The 24,552-nt window shown below is 41.8% G+C and overlaps 1 protein-coding gene across 5 annotated transcripts in view; it reads right to left on the bottom strand.

Moving 5' to 3' along the window:
* Nucleotides 1–988: 988 nt before the first annotated feature.
* Nucleotides 989–24,552, bottom strand: part of DENND4C (DENN domain containing 4C) — a 78,380-nt gene continuing 54,816 nt past the window's right edge. For 4 of the 5 annotated variants that reach the window (XM_077345155.1, XM_077345158.1, XM_077345157.1 and 1 more), the window contains 16 exons: nt 23,899–24,027; nt 23,479–23,623; nt 23,041–23,187; nt 20,875–21,000; nt 19,135–19,281; nt 16,314–17,476; nt 13,135–13,315; nt 11,409–11,518; nt 10,799–10,974; nt 10,059–10,238; nt 8,879–9,074; nt 8,014–8,259; nt 6,590–6,707; nt 4,576–4,726; nt 3,791–3,855; nt 989–3,151 (listed from right to left, as the gene is read on the bottom strand). In XM_077345155.1, coding sequence (XP_077201270.1) covers nt 3,015–3,151; nt 3,791–3,855; nt 4,576–4,726; nt 6,590–6,707; nt 8,014–8,259; nt 8,879–9,074; nt 10,059–10,238; nt 10,799–10,974; nt 11,409–11,518; nt 13,135–13,315; nt 16,314–17,476; nt 19,135–19,281; nt 20,875–21,000; nt 23,041–23,187; nt 23,479–23,623; nt 23,899–24,027 — 3,417 coding nt within the window. In that variant the 3' untranslated portion in view covers nt 989–3,014. The remainder of the gene's footprint in view (nt 3,152–3,790; nt 3,856–4,575; nt 4,727–6,589; nt 6,708–8,013; nt 8,260–8,878; nt 9,075–10,058; nt 10,239–10,798; nt 10,975–11,408; nt 11,519–13,134; nt 13,316–16,313; nt 17,477–19,134; nt 19,282–20,874; nt 21,001–23,040; nt 23,188–23,478; nt 23,624–23,898; nt 24,028–24,552) is intronic. The other variant, XM_077345159.1, reaches the window with a different exon arrangement.

Genomic DNA, 24,552 nt, shown 5'->3' with positions numbered 1-24,552 from the left:
GTTCAAGTTTTTTCTAAAGTATTCCAGGGATGTTTGTAAGTGAACTGAATCTATGGCTTGCAATGAATTGTATTCTAAGAACCTCAGATGATGCTGTGCTCACAGGATTTCCCACTAATCTCTTACAAAGGCCTATGTTGGTACAGTGGGATGCAGCCCAGGGGATGAGAGAACATGCAGAAATTCAAAATCCCTTCCCCACTGCCAGAGTGGAAGTGCTTTTTCTTGAAGAGTCAGACTGGACCATACCTACAGTCTCAAGCACATGCCAAGTCATAATTGGAAGCAAAATCTTTTCACATATGTAAAATGGAAGGGGGTGGTGATATCAGTCTCAACTGGATTTAAACAAATATTTGAAAAGGAAATAACCAGCAGAGCCAATAGAACTCACTATGTTCACACTACTATCCCCCTCCCATTTTTTAAAATTGTGGTTGAGAAACAGTTAACTTCACAGAATTAATTATACTTTTAAAGACATGGGGTGATATATCCCCCCCCCCAAATAAAATTGTACAGGAGAACAAGACATTCCATAAGTAGTTCCTACCCCAAGCCATCAGGGACAGGCAATATTTTTCTTTCCCATGCTGCTGAAATAACATTAGAAACCCCTGCATGCCCAGAAGGAAACCAAACTACAGATCTTCCTGTGACACCATCAACCCTTGCTGTAACTGACATTTGCATCCTGCCAACGTAATGGAAAGCAGCCTGTTGCCACCTTATCTGTTGGAACACAACCATACACAATTGGCAACCGTACACAGAACAAGGGTTTTAAAAGTATTTTGCTCCTTACTATGACTTAAGTATAAATTAGGGCTGAAGCATTTTTCCACATGGTTTCAAGAGCCAAAGTTTCATTCAACTGCTTTATAAGTTCCTTCTGATGACATACCCGCTATCAAGAGTGGTAAGAAGCCTTCCTAAACAAAACCGTGCTTATTCACCATGATTATGAAAGCACAAACATACAGAAGTGTATTTTCAAGGATTTTTATTAATATATAACAATTTTATTATTTGGGAAAAGATGTGGAAGAGACATTTAAAAAAACCCAATTCTATAGGCATGTATCAGAGCCCCCCCCCACCCCAAATGCTTTCAACAACAGGAAAAAGAGCATTTAAAGTGGTGTAATGTTGAGACACTGTTTTCATGCTTTGCTTTGTCACGGTGTGGCATTCCCATTAAAAACAAATTCCTAGTTAATCAAATTTGACACTTAGTCTAGCATCAACAGTTAAAATTTTTATTGGAATTAAAGCCCTTCCCCGCATGTGCTCTGACAAGTGCAAAACGGACTGCTTTCTTGAAAAGGCTAAGTCATTACTAAAACGTTCAAAATCCTGCTGTGCTATGCAGAACACATCCCTCTACTGACACCACTAAATGTGAAAGATTACTGTGGACAAAATACGCTGGAGACTGAGAATAGATTTGTGCTGCAGCTGAATCCTGTAGGTAGGATCTGTTCCACTAGCAGCCGTGCTTTGTTCGCGGGGAAGGCTCCTCCTCCTCCTGGGGCAAAGTGCCTCTGCTAGCGGAACTGATCCACAGAAAAAAACAATCACCAGTTCTCTACAAATCCCTCCATTTCCTTCATTTTTGTGGCTTCAGGTTAAGCCGAAGCATGAAGACGGCTGCACAGATGCCTTCTGCATTAAAGTCCATGCCTGTTAGAGGCTGGAGAGCTCCATCCATGTCTGCTTTTGCAGATGGGAATGGCTCGGCTCCACAGACACAAGAGGCCATTTCCTTGTTGCCCATTCCACTGCATCCCCTGTGGCGCACTGTGTGCCACTACTGATGCCAATAGTCTTTGGGAAAACGGGAGCTGGAGGAGAAGGAAAGCCGGTCACTGCACTAGCAACATGATCACCGCATGAGTGGTATTTTCTGGATCCGTGCTAATCTCTACCACAGTCAAGCAAGGTGAACTGTTCATGCAGGTCATTTTTTTCTATTCAAGATCTGTTTAACCAGGTTTATTAACATTGTTAAGACTTAAAATCATCTTTTTCACTCTTGGTAAATATATCTTCAAGGGTGAGAGTATAAATATATTTGATAGAATTATTTAACTTGGGCAGTGCAAAAAAGAATTGTCCCACAGGTTAGAAAGATGAGCAGGAATGAGGCATTAGTGCACCTGAAGCTTTGCCCCATCATATAGATAGATATATATATGCATATATTTCTTATACACAAAATGCTAAAAATGCATATGAACAATATTTATTTCACGCCATTTTCTGTACCCTAAATTCATTTATATTCCCATTACAGAACTGCCATCCTATAGTGAAATTCTTCCACTGTGGAATGGCAGCGGCCGTAGCGTCACTCAGGGCAGGAACCCGTCATTGTTTGGGAGAACACAATGTTGTATGTACAACTCTAAAACTCTCTGAAGTGGGAAACGAGGCACAGAGAAAATACTACGTTTTACCAACAGCCCAAATGAAGGCTATGATTTTGTTACTACCTGGGACAGTGATGGTTTTCAAAAGAAGAGCATTAACTAAGACAAAGTTTGGTCTTTTGACCCATTTACATGCCAAGTGAACAATAGGTGTGTATATATACATGCAAAACACATCCCTCTTTGAACAGGGGTTGCTCCACAGGCAAAGCGATTAATTTAAGATGCTCTTAGGTCTATTATAAAACACCCCTCTGTTTCGAGTCTTCGGAGAAAGGCACCAAACAAATGCCAGGTGCCATCCTTCTCTTAAACATGAGGCTGAGGAGGGTTAAAAGGGCAGACCCACACTAAAGGTAGACAGTCCGCTCGGGCCCATATATTTCATACTGGTGTGCTGACTCCCATTCATCGGTCTATACATAATCAGCTGCTGTCGAAAAGTGCCATGCTGACTCCTGAACTGGATTGTACATCATTGTTTCAGCTGGGGTTATGAAGCCTGCGTCAAAACCAACAGGCTGCCAGATTTGCCCCCCTTCATTGTCTTGTGGGTGGTGTGCCACATCTTCTCTGTGGACTTTATATGAAAGGTGCTCCAAAGCACTTCCTACACCATTCGACGCTGCTGCTGGGTGGGGCGTCTATCTTCTGCATCTTTTCCACCACTTCACTCGGTAGGCTTTTATATGCCGCTCTGTATTCATTGTCAAAGGCCTCTGCAAGTAAGGAAAGCCACTTTTCAGACCAAACTTTCCAAAACAGTCCTAGCTCATTCCTGCACTAGTGGAAAAACTGGTAGCATACAACACCTTGTTTTAAGCTTGTCACACGGTTTCAAAAATCTAGCAATTCTTTCAAACATCAGCAGACACTAAAATGCTAAGCAATATTTTTCTGTTTATTTAAAAAAATTATTAGCCACCTTTCTTCCTTTCAGGGTTCAAGGCGGCTTACAACATGAAATACCCACACACACCCAAATTTAAACTCACAACTGAGGGCTGCTAGTAAATTTAACCGAATATATGGTCCTAAATAAAACTGTCTTTAACGGCCCCCAAAAGATTGAAAATTAGGGGGGGGAGGTGCAACTGCAATATAGTCATGGGCTGCTGGTGAAAAATCTCTTCTCTCATATACCCAAGCAAATGAGCTTCTTTGACTGATGGGGCAATCAAGAGGGCCTTTCCCTATGTTTTTGTCTCTCAGGGGAGTTTTCTTTTTAAAGGTGGAACAGTAAGTAACTTGGAAACCCATGAAGGATTCGTTCACACATTAGTACAATAAGGCCAAACAGTTTATTTCACCCACAAAAGCAAATCTGTAGTACATGTGCATAAATCCATAATGCTTACCAATGTCAATATTCTCCCTCCCAAGAGACACCAGGGACAGAAAAAGAATTTCTCTGTAAAAACTCCTGTAAAAGATTCATTTAGAAGTTAAAGCAAGGCCAACTCTTTTTTTGTCAGGAGTGGTGCAATTTTCTAACTATTGTACCACATTGGACCTCCACATTCCTTACTTGCTCACCAGCAGCTTGAACCTCTGCCTCAGTGGTAGACATCAAACTAGATTTCAGAATTAACAGCTATGACCTCTCTCTCAACACAACATGCCTCACAAGGTTGCTGTGAGAAGAAAATGAAGGGGCTATATTCTTCTCTTTGAGAATTTGGGATTTTAAGAAACAAAATGGTTTTACAGCTCTCAAGGGCAGACTTATCTACCAAGGAAAGCACTCCTCAACAGCTCCAAATGAGAGTATATATTTCATAGAATCAGAGTTGGAAGGAACCTCCAGAGTCATCTAGTCCAACCCCACACAGAATGCAGGAAATTCACAATTACCTGTCCACCATAGCGACCCCAATCCCATGCCCAGATGATGCTTCATTCCAGCTGGTTCCACTGAGCATATTCCATTTTAATATGGTTATCAGTATGCAAGGGGTATGTCCAGTAAACATCACTTAAATTACTAGATTCTGACACTGTGATCCAAAGCATCTGCAAGATAGTTTTAATGCAGCAAAAGGACTATACTGGTCAACAGAATGTTTCTTATGCCCACAGCTATGGATGTTATGAGATTATGAGACAGTCTATTTTTCAGGTGCACCCTGGCATTCTCCTTTACCTTTGCCGCTTGCCATCACGTTTTTGCTGTACGAGAAGGTTGATGGGTTTAACAACATCATTGTGCTGAATGCTTAGCTTGATATTTTCAACTAAAGTGCTTATTGCTTGTTGTTCTTCTGAAGCTATTGAGGGTTTCTTCTCCGTGGAATCTGCAAGAGGAAAACACCAGAACACTGGACGGGGGGGTGGAGGTTTTTTGGGAATGTAGATTGTTGTGCAATGTGTAGCATGTGCAATGGGTGGTGTTAATATGTGCAGTAGGTGCAAGTGCAGCAAGAGAGATGAAACGGGGGAAAGATGAAAAATAAAAGGGTAGAAAGAAAATACATGGATGAAATCAAATGGAAATGGGAGAAAACTCTGGCAAACACTTTGGGTTAGAACCAATGGGTGCTTTTTGTTAGAGGAGGTGGATGAAGTCTTCCCTGAGGCAATATGCTCAGAATGCAACCAGAGGAGAATGTCTCTGCTAACACAATGGACCTCTGGAATCCAAACCCTGGATGGTATCGGATGAAGTGGCTGTGTAAATTCCACTACTAGTTATTCATATTACACTGCAAGGTTTGCACTTTAATATATTTACTAGATTTAAAGCCCGTTGTACTTTTAAATACAACAGGCGCCAGAAAGGGGGGGGGGGGAGGAAGCCTCCTCCCCCCCTCCCTCCTGGCAGCAACCTGGCCTCCTTCTGTACTCATGCCGTGGCGCCACTTCCCCATCACTTTCTGGACTGTCCTGGTGAGGGCCCAATCGGCCCTCACCCGACTGGCTAGAACTCTTGTCTGTCCTGGTGACGGCCCAATCAGAAGGCACTTCCGATTGGGCCCTCACCTGGACCAGCCCCGCCCACTTTCTGCCCACTTAGGCCTTAGCCTTTTATTTAACAGTGACCTGCTGTTAAAGATGCTTTACCACAGCAATAACTCACACCGTTAATGCATTTTTACAGATGAAAAATGTAGCTTGCTCAGTGTCAGGTCCTGTTGAACTATTTCAAATGAGTGTGAGCCTTAAAAGGTAACTAGATACTACATGGCGGCGACACTGAGACACGGAGGTAAGTCTGTCCTCTCTCTATTCTTGTTTTAAAGTATTGGGTTGTTTTAGTTGACTGTCCTAATTGCCAAAAAGCCTGGGAAGCTTGGAGTGAGCTCACCTGGTTAAGAAGTGCTGTGGTATTTCATATTTTATTACATTTAACTTAGACCCCTCAATGCAGGGACGATCCCTCTTGATGAGATAACTACAATTTATAGCCTCCTCCAGGTATGACCAATTTAAATGCTGGAGTTGCTCTCTTTAAAGTTAAAAGGAAACTAGTTTATGAATATGAAACTCTTTAAAAAGGGAAAATGTGAATAATTTGAAGAACTAAAGGATGAAAAGGAGGAACTAAAGAATCTCCTGATCTGGTGGTTCCTTTGTGCCATTGGGTATTGCCATAAGTTCTCCATCCTTGTTCTTAAACGTTCAGCTGAAAGCTTTTTTAATGCAACTATTTGCCACAAAAAAGTTCAAAAGTGCCTACTACCCTCCACCATTTAAGCAGAAGAAGCTACTTCTAATTCAAGTCCAGATTGAGAAACCCTTGACCCAGATTGCTACTCCTCCTCCCTCTCCTTTCTTATTTCATTAGAATCTCAGGATTCATCCTTTAAAAAGTAAAAATTCTGTTCTAGTGTTGAAGAGACACAAACTTTGAAGCTTCTGATGCTCTGTAGGCTAAACTGCTCTCAGTGTAAAAAATAAGCTTCATGATCATCAACTAGACTGACTTGCTTTCCCGTGTCACAGCAAGACTATTTCTGGAACCATCTGTGACATCAGCACACACAGGACATACTTGCAGCTGGCTGTGGGTGATCAGTGTGGAAAGAAGTAAAAGGTTATAGCAGATGCTCTTTAAGTGCTGCCAAAGAGAGATGCTATTCAGAAAAGAATGAAGATTTTGCAACAGCAAAAGCACATCCTGCCCACTGGCCCACTTTCATCATGAACATTTTACTCACTGAGATTTCTCCAAGCTATATACAAGGGCTCTCCAGGCTCTTGGTGAAGATTGATGTTATCCCAAAGTAGCTGGATATACACCAGCTTGCTGTCTTGGGACAAATTGGACAGCGGAAGCTAGATGGGAGGAAACAAACTCTCTTATCAATTTGCAGGTAATTCTGCAACACTAAGTATGCTAAATGCAAGAAGCTAGTCTGGTGTAGTGGTTAAGAATGTCGGACTGCTATCTGGGAGACCCAGAAGCTTGAAGCTCACTGGGTGACCTGGTCTAGTCACACACTCTCAGCCTAACCCACCTCACAGAGTAGTTGGTTGGAGGATAAAATAGAAGACAGGCGAATGATGTAAGCCACTTTGGGTACCAACTGAGGAGAAAGGCAGCATATAAATGAATCAAATAAAAAAAGATCTATATTCTGGTGTTAGCTGAATTACAAACATTTGCCTGAAATCCCACAATGTACCTTCAAATCAAGCCACATTCTGAAATGATTTAAATAATGTGCAGAAGTTCATTTATACAAGAGACTGAGGAAACCCACCTGCTTACTTACTTGGCTACTTACTTGGAAGTATGTCTCCAGAGTAACAAGCCATATCCCTGATAATTGCATTTTTAAAATGAAATACGATACTGACCACCACTTAGGGCAAACCAAACATGATACTGGAAATCTGTGTTTAGATTCCCAGACATCTCATTGAACAGGCCTGAACTTGGAACAGGGCTGTGGCATAAAAGAGGTATTTAATGCTCCCCCCACCCAGGCCTCATGTCTTGCAGCTGTAAGAATTGGAAGAGAATCTGTTTTTCTCCCCTTTGCGGGACTTAAGGTAACTGGGGCAGGGGTCTTTCACCAAATGACAAAATGGCATAGAAGGATCCCCTCCCTCTTTACCCATCACTAATGTTCTGACTTCTATTTGCCCAGCTCCACAGCTGAAGTCCAGTTGCACATCTGGGAGGGGGATCTAAGGATGCATCCCAAGTATCAGGTGCCCTTAAAGATGGCAAACCAGAGTTCGTTCTAATGACATTTTATTGTTTTCTGACTGATCAAGTTTTTTAAATCATAAAATGAAGGGATAGCATCCAAAATTTGAGTGCCACCATCTGAAGTCAAGCAATTTGGTATCTTATTGATCGCTACAGAAGAGTGAAGCACATGCTTAGGTGTCTTCTGTGGAAACCAGGAGAAATGAAGTCTTTAACTTTGAACTTTTAAGGAATGCTATTTACTTGTTGCAGTTACTCAGTATAACTGGTATTTCATACACTGCAGTTCGGAGATAGGATACTGGTGTCAACACACACACACACACCAACCCCCTCAGGGTCTGCGGACTGCCTCCTCTTTGCATAATCAAATACTTCAACCCTTGTGCTGGAACACAACCATGGGCTTTGGAGAGAACCTACCTGCACACCCTCATTGCAGTGTTCTGAAGTCAGAATGAGCCCCGGCAAGTTACTTGGGAGATCCAAGCGACGGAAACACCACACTAAGTTCCAGAAAATAATGGGATGTTGATTGATGAATGTTGAAGTGTGGATCACCTGCTCTCCTTCATTCTCCAACAGAGATTCCAACTCTTTCCGGAGTACCAAAGGGCTCAAATAGGGCACGGATACAGGTAAAGGATTTGGCCTTTTTGCTATGGGATCCTGAAGAACATTGACAGTAGTTAATTTGGAGAATGGTGGAGCAATTTCGCTTATTAAAGCCTCTAGGAGCCCATAAACCATATTAGATCAGAATACAAGCTCTAAAGCAAATTTGATTGTAAATTGTATGATATCGATTTCCCACATTTTTCCATTGTAAAGAAAGAAGCCGGTACTTATGTAATATACTTGGAAACTCCATTATAATTAAAGCTTAAACAAATTGCACAAGGAAATGTCTCAGACATGCCCCTACCCTGCTTCCTCTCTCTCTCTCAGGAGCATCACAGAATTTCCTGTATGCTTATTGCAAAACCCCTTCTTAATTCCTAGGGAAACGCTTCCCCCTTTCCCCCAAAAAATATGATCCTTGCCACACTTTTAAAAGATGCTCTATACCAGGGGTAGTCAACCTGTGGTCCTCCAGATGTCCATGAGCTACAATTCCCACGAGCAAATGCTGGCAGGGGCTCATGGGAATTGTAGTCCATGGATATCTGGAGGACCACAGGTTGACTACCCCTGCTCTATACCACAAAGGCTGACTGATGGCACTTGTGCTAGGCAGCCATTTGCTAAAACAAAATAGATTAACCAGGAAATATTATCAAGAACTTACCATGGCCTCCTGCAAACTGTTAGGAAGGCTAACTGTTGAAATGCAATGAGATGGCCTCTGCAGGAGATCAATGTTTTGCAGGGGGCCACCAACACTGTGGCTCCGAGTCAGAGAAGCTCCTCGCTTGGATGTGTTATTTGCAACCGATGGCCGAGCAGGTCTGAGGCCCCCGCTCTCTTCTTCTGCTGTCCTGCTGCTTGAACACAGCACAAGAACATACTAACGTTATTCACACAGGTGGCAAAATATTAACCTCCTCATGCTCACAATGATTCTATTAAGAACATTATGACTGATCTCACTTTAGAGATAGAAACTGAAGCCAAGCAAATGCCTCTTCTGTTCAGAGAGCCAGCTTGGTGTAGTGGTTAGGAGTGCGGACTTCTAATCTGGCAAGCCGGGTTCGATTCTGCATTTCCCCACACGCAGCCAGCTCCATGACCTTGGGCTCGCCACGGCACTTCTTCATCTTCTTCATGGTTGGTCTCTGCACTATTTGGGTTTCTTGTACACCAGGAAGCTCAATAAAACTGGCAGGAGTAAAGAAGGCAAGCTCCCATGCTGGTAGATGGAATGATAGCCACAAACACAGATAGCTTTAAAAGGAGAATCGTCAGATTCATGGAGAATAGCTTCAGCCGTGGCAACTGCCCGTGGTGACGAAAGAGAACCACCATATCCAGCAGAAGTGGGCCTCTGAATGCCGGCACAAGGAAGCAGCATCCTCCATGTCCTGTTTGTTGGCCTTCTGGAGCAGACCTAACTTTTACACAACATAAGAATAGCCCTTATGAATCGGACCAGTGGTCTATCTAGTCTAGCATCTTGATTCACACAGTGGCCAGACAGTTTTTGCAAAGGCTTTTTGTTAAACAGAAGTTTACTACGGTATCAATAAAATAACCATGTGCAATACTGAAGATACAATTTGCTCTCTGAAGGGGCATGCGGCTTCACGCCTCTAAAATCTACATCAAACCATTATATTCACTGACTCTCCTAAACTGTTAAGTGATTCAGATTCAGAGTACCTTTATTGGCATAAAAACTATTAAGTGACTCAAATAATATTGGTTTTTACACTCTGCAAGGCTTGCTACCATTCTAACAGCCCTGAATGCCATTCTTATTTCTAAAATCAGAGTCCAAGGAGTTTGCCCATCTACTAAAATTTCTGTACCTTTGCATAGGTGTGGTGCTGTTTTCTTCAGCAATGGTTGAATTGGTATTTGAGGGTTCTGCAAAACTGATCAAATCAGTTGCAGGGACGGAAACAGGCTTCTGCTCCAGAGAATCAGTGGTTAGTGGAATGTTACTGCTGTGTAAACTATCGCCAGAGGTACTTGGTTTCAAAAATAAGCTAGTAGGATAACAAGAAAAAGGTTAGAATGCATCACACTGGATTTTGCCTTATCTAACTGTACTCCCAATCAGACCTAGAACCAATTTATAACTGTATAGAAGATCACAAGGCAAAAAGGAATGCCAAGCCAATGAAAAAGCACCCCCTCAAGCTATTGTACGAAATAAAAGCTTGTTCACATTCAGAAACATAAGCTTCTCCCTCCCTCCGAGAACTCCATCAGTGCACTCCAGACCTGTTTGCACAGTTGCACTGTTTGCACAGTTACAACTATCAGTTATTAGTACTACTGTTACGGTTATTTATATGTTATGGATTGTTTCATGTATTGTTTATACGTTTTACGTAAACCGCCCTGAGCCTCTGGGGAGGGTGGTACATAAATATATAATAAATAAAATAAACTAGGAGTGGAATTATGCATCATTACAAAGTTTGAATCCCATTATCCCAATTACTACCCAAATTAACATGCCATTAGTTGCTAATGATAAAACATGCAAATACATTATCAATGTTTAATGGCAAAAAGTATTGCCTACAGCAAGCCTACCAACCTTGCATATCCACGCAAGTCTTTAAACTCCACATTAAGAAGAGGTAAGAAAGTGCTTTTGCAGAATGGGCAAGTAGTATTCAAATTAGAGTCGTCGGCAGTCCATCCTGCCATGATTTCTTCATCATAAACTAGTGCTCCACATACGCGGCACTGAGAACAGCTTGACATTAAGACCTGTCAAAAACATTTTGTACACAGACAGAAAGAAAAGGTAAGGGAGGAAAGTGGCCACCACGCAACTCAAAATATTTGGAATTTGGTTCTAGTTTCTGAGTTTTTCTACCTACTGTGAGGTCTTCAAATTCTATCGCAAGTTACATACAACAATATAAATAACCAGTCTTCGAAAGGCCTTTGTAATCAAAGCTGACCCTGATCATCAGAGTGTAAGAATAGCACTGGTTGAGAACAGTTTCTAAAGAGGCTTTGAAAAAGCTAACACGTTTGTACATTTAAAAAGAAATATCCAGGGAAGAATTTGACATAATTCCAGTGGGCGTTTTGAAAGACAGTTTTCATTTGCATAAAATAAAACAAAGCCTGATTCTACTAGATATTGAATGGTTCCCTTAAAATATAAAGCACACTCTTAAAAAGATCAATTTTACCTCCATTGCACAGTTCTGGAAGATACTAGACAAACTGGTGTTCTGGGAAGAGCCATGTTCAGACTTTTCAGAATCCACACCCTTCATGCTTCTAGAGAATGGAGCTTCACCTGTATAAGAATACAAGGTTAGGTAGCAGCAATGCTGGCTATGTAACTCTGTTCTAACAACATAGTAATAAGTGATGCCATTGTCTTTGTGAGATAATCATTAATTTATTTGCTTTCATTGTTTAAGATTTAAACAAAATTTTTAATCTCTTGGCCTGTCTGTGCTCATAAGAGATAACTTATAAAAAATACAATGAGTGGGACCCAGTCAGCACTTTTCAATCTCTCTCGATTTCCTTCTGTACTCCCGCCCTCTTTACCATGTAACATCTACCCATGCTCCCCAGCACAATGAGTCTGGTATGCAAAGGGCACTCCTTGATGCCTTTGTCATCAATGGAAAAGCTGGTGCAGGACAAAAATTGTACAGCATTCCTGAAAGGATCCTACCTGCTGGTGGCCACTGTGTGATCCCTTGGATGTTTTCCTCTCACAAAGCAGCATTTTGGGATGGTTTCATGCCATTTCATCATCTCATTATAACAGCACATTTGCATTCTACATTTTTGATGTGGAACACATCTTCTGGTGTGCCCCCTGGGATGAAAATGACTACAGACGTGACATCTGTAGTCCTGCCCTAGGAAGCGCACCAGAAGAGGCCAGGGCAATTGCGGGGTGGTGTGGCAGCACAAGAGGTAAGGAGAGGGGATGGGGGAGGTAGTCTAGGTGTGCATCTGAGAGAGGGGAGGAACCAGGGAAGAGGTCAGGGAAGTGACAGGTAGGGGTGTGAGGGCAGGGGGGAATGGAAGGGAATTTGTGTCTGTCTGTGTCTGAGAGGGGAGGAGGAGGGAGAGACCAGGGGTATTGTATAGGTATTGTAAATCAGTCTTAAAAAAATATCATGAGCTTGATTCATTTCTTTTAAATAAATTGCTTTTGCTAAAGATGCCAAGCCTGTTTATTTGAGAAGTCGCACAGGAATGTGATAATTCTATTAGCTAAGCCTGCAAAACCAGCAGCTCATGAATCTCAGCAAGAGCAATTTATACCTAAGGTACAGTTTGGAACTTCAGAAACTAAAGGACACATTGCTTATCCAAGCAGAGATTGCCAGGAGTGTAAATCAACATTCTATAGTTAGGAATGAATTTCAAGAGAAACTATATATCAGTACGACTAGATAACATCCACAACTTTCAGAAGATTAAAGCTTTTTGCTTACTTAATGCCAATATACACTATGCCCATTATTTGGACAAGTGCTTTTTCCTCTTCCTGGGTCATACCACTGCAGAATACCATGAACAGCAAAACCCTGGAAGTTCCCACCGTTATTTTAATGAAGAACTGTGCTGATTCTGTGTGATAATCAGACAATAAAATCATGCCTTGATTTCTATCTACATTTTAAATCCCGCCCTTCCTCCAAGGAGCTCAGGGCAGCTTGCAAGGCTCTCTCCTCCTCAGTCTTATTCTAACAACCCTGTGAGGTAGGAGGAGACAGGAGAGAGGCTGACCTAAGGTCCCTCAGAGAGCTTCATGGCCTGCTAAGGATTAGAACTGAGTGCTTCCCCCAAGTCCTAGTCCAACACTTCAACCATTGCACCACACAGACTTTTGCAAATGTCCAAGCAGAGGGTGACTCACTGTAACCACAAAGGCAATGTTCTTACCAGCTGGGTAATGTTGCTTCCCTGCATCTCCACTGCTGTTACTGCTGCCGAGACTAGTTGTGCTCTGTGCAAGTTCACTGGTTGCGAGTCCCGCAATGCCTGTTTTTTGTGACTGATGGGCACCTAAAACGTGGTCCTCAAACCCAGCAGGAAAGGTAAAATCAGGCCGACTCCCTTCATCCTTCAATTTAGAAAAGACACAAAAGAAATTTATTCCTCAGGATCTCCTATTCTGTTGTTATTTAAGTGTTAATATTGAGAAATACATAAGCAGCGCATCTTCTGGCAGTGAAGGGAGGAAAGTGCTTAAAGCATTCACATTTTTATCCAGTCAAGGACAACAGCGCAAGTTAAAGAACAGCAGCCTGTATGCTCCACCCTTGGACCCCCTCCCCCAATAAGTCTCCTTCTTGTAGTTACATGACCAGTGGCCAAATTCTTGTCTATTCTAATATCTTTGAGACACTCTCCTGCTGCATATTAGCATAACTATTTCAAGATTTTACTAGTGACCTAATTTTCCTTTATTCTGTCATTGTTATTGATGTCTGAATTGTGATCTTATTGTATGGATCAAGCCCTTTGGTCAAAGGAGCATATTGTGGTGTTTTCAATTGTTACCACATTAAAAGGGAGTAGAGGGAATGCTCATTTAGTTATCCAGATGCCTTTAGGAGAAAGTCCTTTGACATTTATGATGAGAGCAGAACTGTTTCCACACAGGTTATGGGTTAATGATAATGTGTTCCCCCTTCCCTCCTCTTGCTTCCCTCCATTGAAGTGCATTTGTGCACGTATCCCTGTTTTTTTTTCCAGCATTCCCCCCCAAGCTTGCTTTGCCACTTAAGTCTTGGGGAAAGGTTGCAGCAGAGCCTGGATAGCTGCTGTGTGCGTGGGGAAGTTCATATTTTCCCGCTCCCACCCACACAGCAACTATTTCCTCCGGGAGCTTCAAGAGAGGTTTTTCCTCTCTTTTAATCCACAACTGAATATAACAATCTATACTTGGGTTTCTCTCAAGTTCTTTTTATCAGTCTCTATCCCCATTTGTCGCACAGAGGGGAAGGCATATCTCTGCAATTAAAGGAGCAAGGGACTTTTTTTTTTTTTAAGGAAATGTTGGGGATGCAGAGAAGGCAAACACAGATTGTTGTAAGGATATTCAACTGTCATTTTTTTAAAAATCTGGAAAAGCCTTTGTGTGTATGTTGGAGAGGTGGCTGATGCCGGGGGACCGGTTGCTGCTGTGTAGTATTGGAAGCCAAAGCAGCACAGTCCTGTTCCCCTGTGGGAGAGACCAGGCTGAGTGCCAGAAATAATGTAAATGGCAGGACATTTGGAAATATGGTAATCTAGCAAATACACTTTTGTAGAAAAGTTCAGTTTGGGAACTTGGCAGGGTTGTGATGCCATAGAATCCAACTTCGAAAGCAGCCGTTTTCTCCTGGATATCTGAATTCTAGTCTAGAGATTAGGTGTAATTCCGGAAGAATTGCAGACCCCCCCCCCCCCCGGAGGTTGGCAACCCTATCCTGCATATGGAAAGGATATGTGGCACAAGGAATGTGACAAGCAGAGTGTGAAATGTCAAGAGCAGAGAAAGGGAACACAGGGCTGCTGAGGATAAAATGACTTCGCATAGACTGTGGATGACTACAGGAGAAGGCAGACATGGAGGCACAAAAATGGACAAAGCTGCAAATGCAAAGGTAAGAGGCTGAAGTTGATGCAGAGTACAAGCTGGGAACTAGAGAAAGTACACAATCCTTGTATACAATCTGCAGATTAAAATTAAGCCACAGCCTGTTTATAGAGTTGGAGCAAGTATTGAATCAACAATAGAAGCAACATTTGGCCAAAATACATGCCATTTTGATTGTCAGGTTTGTGGAGGTAATTGGGGGGGGGGGGGCAGATGTATCAATAGCTATACCAGAGAGTCTGTCTTAAATTGCACAATGCATTTTAAACCTCATCTCTGAAAGTTATAAGAAAGAATAGCTTTCAATGAATGTATACATGGTATTAGATTGTGGTGGAAAATGCCTCCAAATCACAGCCAACTCAAGGTGACCTTGTGAAGTGAGAGCCCGAGTGATGTAGTAGTTAAGAGCGGTGGACCAGGTTTGATTCCCCACTTCTCCACATGCAGCCAGCTAGGTGATCTTGGGCCAGTCACAGTTCTCTTAGGGCTGTTCTCGCAGAGCAGTTCTGTAAAAGCTCTCTCAGCCCACCTACCTCACAAGGTTTCTGCTGTGAGGAGAGGAAGGAAAAGGTGTCCATAAGCCACTTTGGGACTCCTTCAGGTAGTGAAAAGTAGGGAATAAAAACCTAGCTCTTCCTTCTTCTCTTATCAGGGCAAAAGACATTCAGAGGTGGTTTGCCATTGCCTACCTCTGCATAGCAGTCCCACAGCACCATGGTGGTCTCCCATCCAAGTACTCATCAGGGCTCATCCTGCTTAGCAGTCAAGATTAGACAACACTGAGCTAGCCTGGCCTATCCAGGGCCGGGACATTCCTGTTAGGCTTGCTAAAATGAATCACTTTTGATGGAGATGCCTGCAAGAAGTGTGTATCTATACATGGGGGGAATGTCAGATTACAAACAGATGCCTGCAAGAGACTTTAGAAGTAGCTGAGAAAATGTTGGAGTAGGCTTAATGTATGTTATGGAAAAGATGCACAGGCACCTTGTACAAAACTTGATGTCAGCAAGAATGCTACTGGCAAAAACATGGACCCAAAAAACTCTGCCTACAGCAGATACCTATTTCAGGAAATGCTGGTGTGTTATTCTGACTGATAAACTAGTAATTTAAGCATTTATAGAAAACAGCTGTTTTCACTCGGATTAGGCCTGGAAAGAGCTCTGCCTACTGCTTCTTGCTTTTACAGGCAGAATGCTATGGTTGCCTAGCACCAGCCACTGTTCTCCACTGCTTAAATCTACAGGCACTCCTTTTACAATTTTCAGATTTTTAAAGCTGCCCAGGGCTTTTGTGTGTGTATTAAGATTTCATGTTTTCCTGCAAACTTAGGACTCTTTTCAGGTTTGTAGACGTCTTACCTGTCCATACTCTAGTCACTGGATTTAAGTATCTAAAGATTTCCCAATTTCACTGTTAGAATGTAAGATTCAACCATCTGGTGTCAGGAAACACTTAAAAACATACTTGCCTCATCATCTGAATAATTATATGCTGATGCTACAGCTCCCCACATCTTGCTGGCGACATTTGCTGCCTGCTTCATGCCGGATTTCAGAACATCTATTTTAGGCCCAGATAAGATGTGATCTAGCTTCAAGCCTGAGAAACTCGTAACTACGGAGCCAAATGCAGCCTGCGGTGAAGAACGTCCCAACCCTGTTAAAGATGTGGACCGTTCTTTTTGGGTCCGTGAAAGAGCCAGTTGCTTTGGTCTTCCAGTAAAGGTTTTGGATCGGGAAACAGCTGGACTTTTACGAGTGGTGTTCTGCACTTGGGGTGGTGGAGCAGAATCCAAAGGTAAGCTTGATCGCCTATCTAAAGAAGGACCAAGTGAACTGGGAGAGCCTTCATCTTGGCTGCTCTCCTTCTTGTGCAGTTCCATGCTGAATGATTTGCTGCCCAAGGGACTTTTCAGATTCATGTAGCTTTCAATTTCATCAGCCAAATTGCGTGCCACTACTGGTGACATCAGCTTTTCTTCCTGTTCAGAGGGTTTCGGCTCTATCCTCTCTGTTGCCAGCAAAGATAAAGGGTCCAGGCCCACCTGAACATCCTCCCTTTCGACAGGCTTGACTACACCATAAAGGCTATTTCTTTTGTTCGTCTCTTTGAATTCTGTCTGGCTAGTTCTGGTCTGAGAGGTATTAAGGGGTGTAGAGTTAATGCCCTCTGCTTTGGCTGCACCACTGCCATGTCCATTTTCAAGCTGGTCACACCCTTCTTCCTGCTCTTCCAGAACAGGCGATGACCAACACTCGGCATCCCAAGTATTTTCATTCTCAGAAGTCCTGGAAGCATCCGAGCCAGAATGATGCTGGTCACCAATTACGTTGTCAAAACTCTGGGATTTACTTATATGAGGCGGGGATGTTTTAGCCCCCGACAGAGCGGCTGTGAGAATCTTTGCATCTGCTCCCATCATGATTGCGACTTCGCTGGAGTTCAAATCTAAGCTGCTTTTTTTCCGCAGCATGCCTGCTCTGCTTTCTGTGCTAAAGCTGCAGCTTCTTTCTGAAAAAAGCTTCTGTCGCTTCTTCCCTTTCTCACCAGTTCTCTTGGGAGAAGTGTTGTCATCAAACACTACATCTTCTATTGGATCCTGAATTACAAACAATGGACTGGATGGAGTTCCTTTAACAATAACCAAAAAACACTAATTTACTTACAGAAAACCAGAGTAACAAAGCACAAAAGAATAAAATCTTGAGGAAAGTGTAACCTAGGTACCTAAAAATGAAAATAATTCAGTAGACTGTAGGGTAACTTATAGAAGTTTTTGACAGTTCTTTGGACTCCCCCTATCAAGCAGTCTGCATCTATGCAGCAGCAACACAGAGCTTTGTTTCCAGCTAGAAATTCTGTGCTTGCATGATACGCCTCAATAACATTTTTTCCCAAAGAACTCTCTCATAAAAAGTTGCACAAATGTGCACTCCCACTGCAATGAATAAGCAGCACTTTAGAAATCCATATTCCTGATCTGCATGGCCAGAAAATGCACAATGAAAAATAGATGCATCTGTGCTTACAATCAACCAGAAAGAATGGATTATGGCTTGCTGATGCAGAAGTCTAAGCATGACAACTATGAGGGGCTGTGGCTCAATGACAGACTATATACTTTGCATGCACAAAGTCCTAGGCTCAGTCTCTGGCACCAGCATTCCAAAGGATCAGGTCTCTGTCTGAAGGCCTGCAGAACTGATAGATGCAAGGTCTTACTCAGTAATTAAATGACTAATATTTGTTTGGAATTGTTCCATCTGTGCAGTGTTTTTTTGTCTGTGCAGGGTTAAATTTTAGTAAGAGCCTCTCCCACTTTTTACTGTGAATTCCAAACCTCCCCCAAAGTTATTAGTGTGGATCTTACAGGTCTACTGAAGACATGATCAAATTCAACCAAGCAATGACAACAGCAACGTATTACGTATAAGCTTGTTGCTTTTACAGACAGCAGTTACTTGTTTGTGTCATCATGCAGGGCCTGCAAAAAGGAGCTCTTCCACCAGGCATTTGGCCAAGATGAGTGAACAAGCTGCTACCACCAACCAGAAGCCCCATAATCTGCACTAACTAAAACCGGACCATGGTGCAGACTGACCAAACTGTTGTTGTTATTGAATACTGTTACACCACATTGTTTTTGTTGCTGTTATTAAGTACTATTATATTGCCCTGTTTGATACAAGTTCACTGTTGAATAAGTTTCACAGTGAATGTTCATTGTACTTTACAACATATAAAACTTACAATGTAAACCACCCTGAGCCGAATGGGAGAGCAGGATATAATTATTATAATGAATAAATGAATAAATGAAAGAACTGATGTCCTGAAAAAATGGTATATTTAATGTCACATCTTAAGACAAAAATATTGCTAGTGTTTTACTAAGCCTTTCTGAATGACATTCTACTGAAATGACATTCTACTGAAATAGACAAGTTTTGCCAACATTATCTTAGTAACTGCAATGCCTAGCTTATGAAACTATGTAATTCATTTAAAAAATCCATAATAGTAAATCTGCAGGATCCAAAGTTCATTCCCTTTCAAACCTGGAATGGGCAAAGGAGCCAGAGAAGAGGCATTTTGCATCCTCTCCTGTATACTCTCCTCTACTATCTCCTTCCAATTTCCAATGACACGTATCATCGGCTGCCATCTGTTTTCATGATGTTAGGCATCTTCAGCCACAAGCTGGATGTCAATTTATTTGTTTATTTTAAAAAATAAATAAATGCAAACTCTATGTCCCAAAATCTTCCTGCACTGAGGATGGAACTCACCACTGCTGCTCTTTCTGCCACTACTGTCAAAAATACCCGAGGCAACCTTGACAATGCTGCTTCCAGGCTGTGCAGGGACTTCCACTGAGCTGTGGGACTCTGGGTTAAGATGCTGTCTTTCAGCAGATCCGCTGGCACCATCACCCTCTTCAGAAAGAAACAGTTTTTTTTTAAGTTAACTGATTCATAAATGAAGCATCTCCAATGTCCCACATTGCCCTCCCCTGACCAGGAGAAAAGTAAAAGTACAGCCTATTAAAAAATCAGTTTAAATTTTTAAACAGGACGGAGTGTCACATGGTCTCAGTTTAGATGTATAGTTCGTTTAGTTAATTCAAATGATAAGTCATGCATGTGTTTGCAGAAACAAAAAAGAGGGATGGGGACTCCTGGGCAGACACGGTCAACAGAAAAATCAGGAAAGAGGATCTTCACGTGAATGACCTATGGGCAGTTCAGACATAGAGCAACAGACTGGGTAGGTTTGCAGCTTTTCCCCTCAGGAGGGACATGTACTCCCAGAACAAGATGACCTTGAGAAATGGGACAACAGGAAACAAAGACATGACTAGTTCCTGCTCCCATCATAGGATGGATTGACCAGCCAAAGTCTGAGGTTATATGAAGCTGACCATCTGTCATTTATAGAGAGAGACAGAGAGAGAGAGACCAACCATTTAAGGAGGGTGTAATGGTCTAAAAGGGAACTATATAATTGTAAAAATTATCCAACTCGATGGAGGAGGGCAAGAGGGCAACAGCCAATAGTCTGGAGCCCTGCATCCTAACAAATAGCTACCAGTCAGATTTAGTCAGATGACTGAGTAACCTTCATTAGGTGCACGAAACTTAGTAAGAAGATGCTTAAGATGTAGCATCACCCTATTAAAACAATCTTTTTCTTTAATTCATGACATGATTTGTGGGTTCTTTCATTGAGTTGCTCCCTTCAAGGCAGTGCTCTGATCACCCACTGACCTCAGAGCATGTCAATCAATCAATAACTTGCAAGAATTGATTAGCATTTTTTAATTTCCCTTACAAGTGCTTTTTCTCCCTCAAATCACTTTATTAACGCTGCCTAAAGTAATCCTATTTCTTATCTTGGAGAAATAAGTGTACAATAAAAGGAAGAATCACATTTCAAGTTCAGGCAGCTTGTTTGTTAGGAAGTCTATTGGCATCATAAACATCAAGACTCATCCTGTGCCTTTAAGCTGACTTTTGTAGACTGGCTCAGCATATTACAGAGAGAGAAAAAGAGCCATCTAAATTTCCCCTTGCTCTATCTAAGTGTCCCACACTGTGTCCTGCCTTTCAGCCAAGGAGAACAGAAGTACCTAATTCTCCTATCGCACCACCATTTCATGAGAGCAGTTAGGCCAGTCACAGTCTCAAAGCCTCAGGCCTCCCAGGGAGACTCATGTGCATGTATACTGTAGGTGTGGTAAGTGTCCTTAAAACGGAAACCAGCAGAGAATCAGAGCCCCCTGTTATTAGGGCTTAGATCTATGGAAGGATTTCCATGGACATAAAGGGGATTTTTGCTGATTTACTCAATATGCTGGTCATGGGAGGAGGAGTCATTTGTGGTCTGCAGCAGGGAAGGGGGCAAGAAAGTTGTGTCTACTGATTAAATTTCTTTTAGTTATGGAGATTTCCAGTGGATCCCACCCCAGAACTGCATTTAAATATTTTAAAAAACCAAACCAAACGTATAATTTAAGCAATATAATATACCTCTGGCTAGATCTTCATCTTTAGAAACAAGCTCTTTTTCTACAAGCATATCTGATGTATGAACACTATCTCCGTCATCCTTTATAAGTTCGTCTTTAGAACCATATCCTTGATCAGACTGACCACCTGTTGAAAAGAATGCAGCACATTCTAGCAACTTTTTCTAATTACAAATTAGTAATACAGAGCAAACCCATTTATATATTTTAAATTGTAAAAGAAAAAAAAATGCAAGAACCAAAGCTGGAAATACCAGTACATAAAAATAAACACGCAGAATATCTGCAGTCTGTTGGGAGAAAAGAACAGCAGCTGAGATTCAAAAGGTTTATTAGAGATCTGATTAGCAGAACATTACAGTAAGTTCCAACAAAAGTAAGTTATCCATAGAGGAATAAATATCATTCTCATTTTACATGCCATGACAATGTGCGTCTTCCTATTTCTTTCATATCTCAGATACAAGTTAGTTGTTACCTCACTGGAACCACTCCCCCCCCCCCCCACCCCCAGCACATGCTCACACACTGCAGAATTAATTGTTAAGTGCATCTCTGCTGCCTTGTCTCAAGGCTTCTCTTGGCTGCTGGTTCCTGTTATCTCTACCTCCCATTAGGGCTCCTTTCCTTTGGGGTAAGCAGAAACCAAGGCTTCAGTGGCTGCCAGTGATGGCAGCTCCGGCTAGTCACAAAACCCAAGAAAGTTCTGGAGATGTTCATTGGAGTCCCTTAGTTAAACTCATTAGGTACATTAGAATGCATTGAAAGCAAATAACAAAACAAAACCACAGAGACTCATGCAGGCTGAACGCTAGTCAAGTATTTAAGTGAAGTAGTAAAAAGCTTATTGCCAATCTTGATTCACATTGTGCCATTAAAGAGAAAATATGCAACATCGAATGATTGCACAAGGTAGAAATGGACTTTTGCTATAGACATAAGCTATTTTTACAGCATCAAGAGAAACCAACTTTCCCACTCCTGGTTCATCAAGTGACAAAAGACCTATAAATGGGAAAATTACCTGGAGTGGTTAACATTCAAGAGCAGAAATAACGCCTATGTGCCTCCAAGGCTTCACGCCACACAAGTCTGCACCCCACACCATGACAGCACCAAGAGACAGCACAGAGCAAGAAGCAGAGCAACAGAGATCAGAGAGAAGGAATCTTTAGTCATCTACTAGACAGCAGGCCATCTACACATCAGAGAGAGACTCAAACTCTTTAAAAAGAAAGATACCAGAAAGTTTAGTAGAGGAGGGGAGAGAAGAGGGAAAACATTTAGATCTACAAGCTACAAAAGCAGGGTGTTGGGTGTGGCAGCCATTCTTCAGTAAATTTTAACAAAGTATCTTATGTGCGCAATGAACATCTTTAGAAGGCCAAGGGAGCATTTTCTTGTGAAGTCATACAGAAAAAAAATCAGCGTATGTTAAAATCTCACTCCACACTTATCTCTTTCTGCAGATATATGTCAAAACGTTTCCACTAGTTTGCCTAGCTTCTTGGTTATCTCACCCTTTCCCAGTTTCGTTAAGGTTCGATTATGCAAATTCAACTAAGCATAAGCTTTTACCCTAAAGAATTACAACACAATGCATTTCTTGCCAATCTGCAATTCGAACAGCTTGCAGGATAAATTAACCGACTATGTATCTGTACAAGAATGTGCATCATATCAACTCACTGGCAATAAAAGACCTTGTTACAGGATTGTGGAAGGAGTAAATATGAAGTTATGGAAATTCAAACTGACTTGAAGTCACACGCCTGCCTTATTATCAGTAATTCACAATGCCCTTGGCCCCTTTCCAAAACAGTTAATCCATGAAACACAGTGCCACATTCCTTTTAAGACCACAGAATCAGGGGTTAACTCTGTTGGTAATCTTTCAGGGCCAAAATGTGATCTCCTGTCATAAGATAACAGAGAGGCGTATGGTTGCATCCAGTGGGTGATTTTGCACGTGGGATTTGCCTCCCAGTGGTCCTGTAAACTGTATCCTTGATTCTGCTGTTCATGGGACTGCCACAGAGCAAGCTGCATGTATGAGTCATTTCTCCTCCTCACTATTTACACAGGGAGAACAGATTTCAGGGAAAATCAAATCAGCAACATATTAGAAAGAAGATGTGCAGTTAGTGAAACCCAGCAGATCTAGTACCTGTGCTAGAGTGATTACCAATGGAATCAAGCCTGACTAAGTCTCTGACGAAGAGTGTGTGCTCCCCACTGTTAGCATCATTAGAACTATCCACACTACCATGGCTCACCGTGTCCCCATCACTTCCACCTGTGGTCATCCGAGGAGCTGAAGGTACGAACAACAATACATTAGTTACAAAAAAAAAAAAAAGGACATGTTAAGTACGTAGTTCTTAAAAGCTTGCAAGATCACCACATTTAAAATGACACACAACTCTCTTCACCAAATATACGGTACTTCTATTATTACATTTTCAAATTCTTTTTAGAAATATTTAAGAATTATCCTTGGCCACCCCCAAAATACAATTATGCATTTTCCTGCCATAATAAGATAGCTCTCACGCCCTAACTCTGGAGATGCTGGGCCCATAGAAGCTAGTGACTACAAAGTTACCTGGTACCAAAGGGACCTGTAAATTGCGTGTAGACTTTCTGAGGCATTGTCTAAATTGTGCTATGCCATGCACCATATTCCGCACTTTTGTCCACAGAAAAATGCCACTGCGATTACTGCTAGGCCATGGACTCTCCAAAGCTGCCTAGAAAAGTGAAATTTATTTATTTCCAGAAACTCAACAAACTCAGAGTGCAAAAGCCAATTGTTCTGGGTCAGTCACAGAGAGATCCAATCAGGAAGCCTTTGAACAGAGGTGAGTAACCAATCCTAACCCCCCCTCCCCCCATCATTCCAAAACAGTCGCTAAGCAAGTTAGACCAAGCAATCCTATAGGCAAGATAATCTGGACACGATTTCAAGATAATTTCAAACAAAAGCAATGCACTTAACTATTTCTGTTTGCAACGTCTTGCTTACCTTGTTGTAGTAACCATAGGTAATGGCATTTGGCTGTATGCCAGCATTTTTCATTTCAAAAAGGACTCTCACAGCCAGAACAGGATGGCCCCAAAGTCCACAGAGCTGCATTACAACTCTATAACAAACCTGATAAAAATGGAAAAGTTTGGGCCATCAGTTTTGACAAGCACTCTGAAGCCGTTTACACTGTGTAAAACAATGGATGTGAAAGGACATAAAAGATGGAAATACTCCATGTGTTTGTCTCAGTAACCAGCAGAGGGAGCACATGTTAAATCAGCAAACCGCACAAGAATAAAGCAAAAAACTCTCCAAGAGATTTCAGCATCTGTTGAGCAATCCAAACCCCAAAAAACTTGGTTGACAAAAACACACTATAACTGATTCTTAGTCTAGTTCTATAAACTGCTGTACTGAAATTAAATGTCTAGGATTAAAAGTAGATTTTCAGTAACTGCTGAGCCATTCACTTTACCTCTAGCAACTATCAAATAACGTCTTACTATCTAAACTGAACAAAACCTTTAAAATTCTGTAAGCAGGTTAAGACAAAGGACACTGCAGAACAGACTTACAGGTTCCTATTCCTGTGTCTGGTGAGTCTGTTCTCACCAATTCCAATTCAGTTATGGTACTATGTCAAATACAGGA

This window comes from Paroedura picta, chromosome 7 (genome assembly GCF_049243985.1).
Source record: "Paroedura picta isolate Pp20150507F chromosome 7, Ppicta_v3.0, whole genome shotgun sequence".
NCBI classification, from domain to species: Eukaryota; Metazoa; Chordata; class Lepidosauria; order Squamata; family Gekkonidae; genus Paroedura; species Paroedura picta.
The sequence above is the reverse complement of the archived record's forward strand: the minus strand, read 5'-3'. Positions and strand labels throughout refer to the sequence as shown.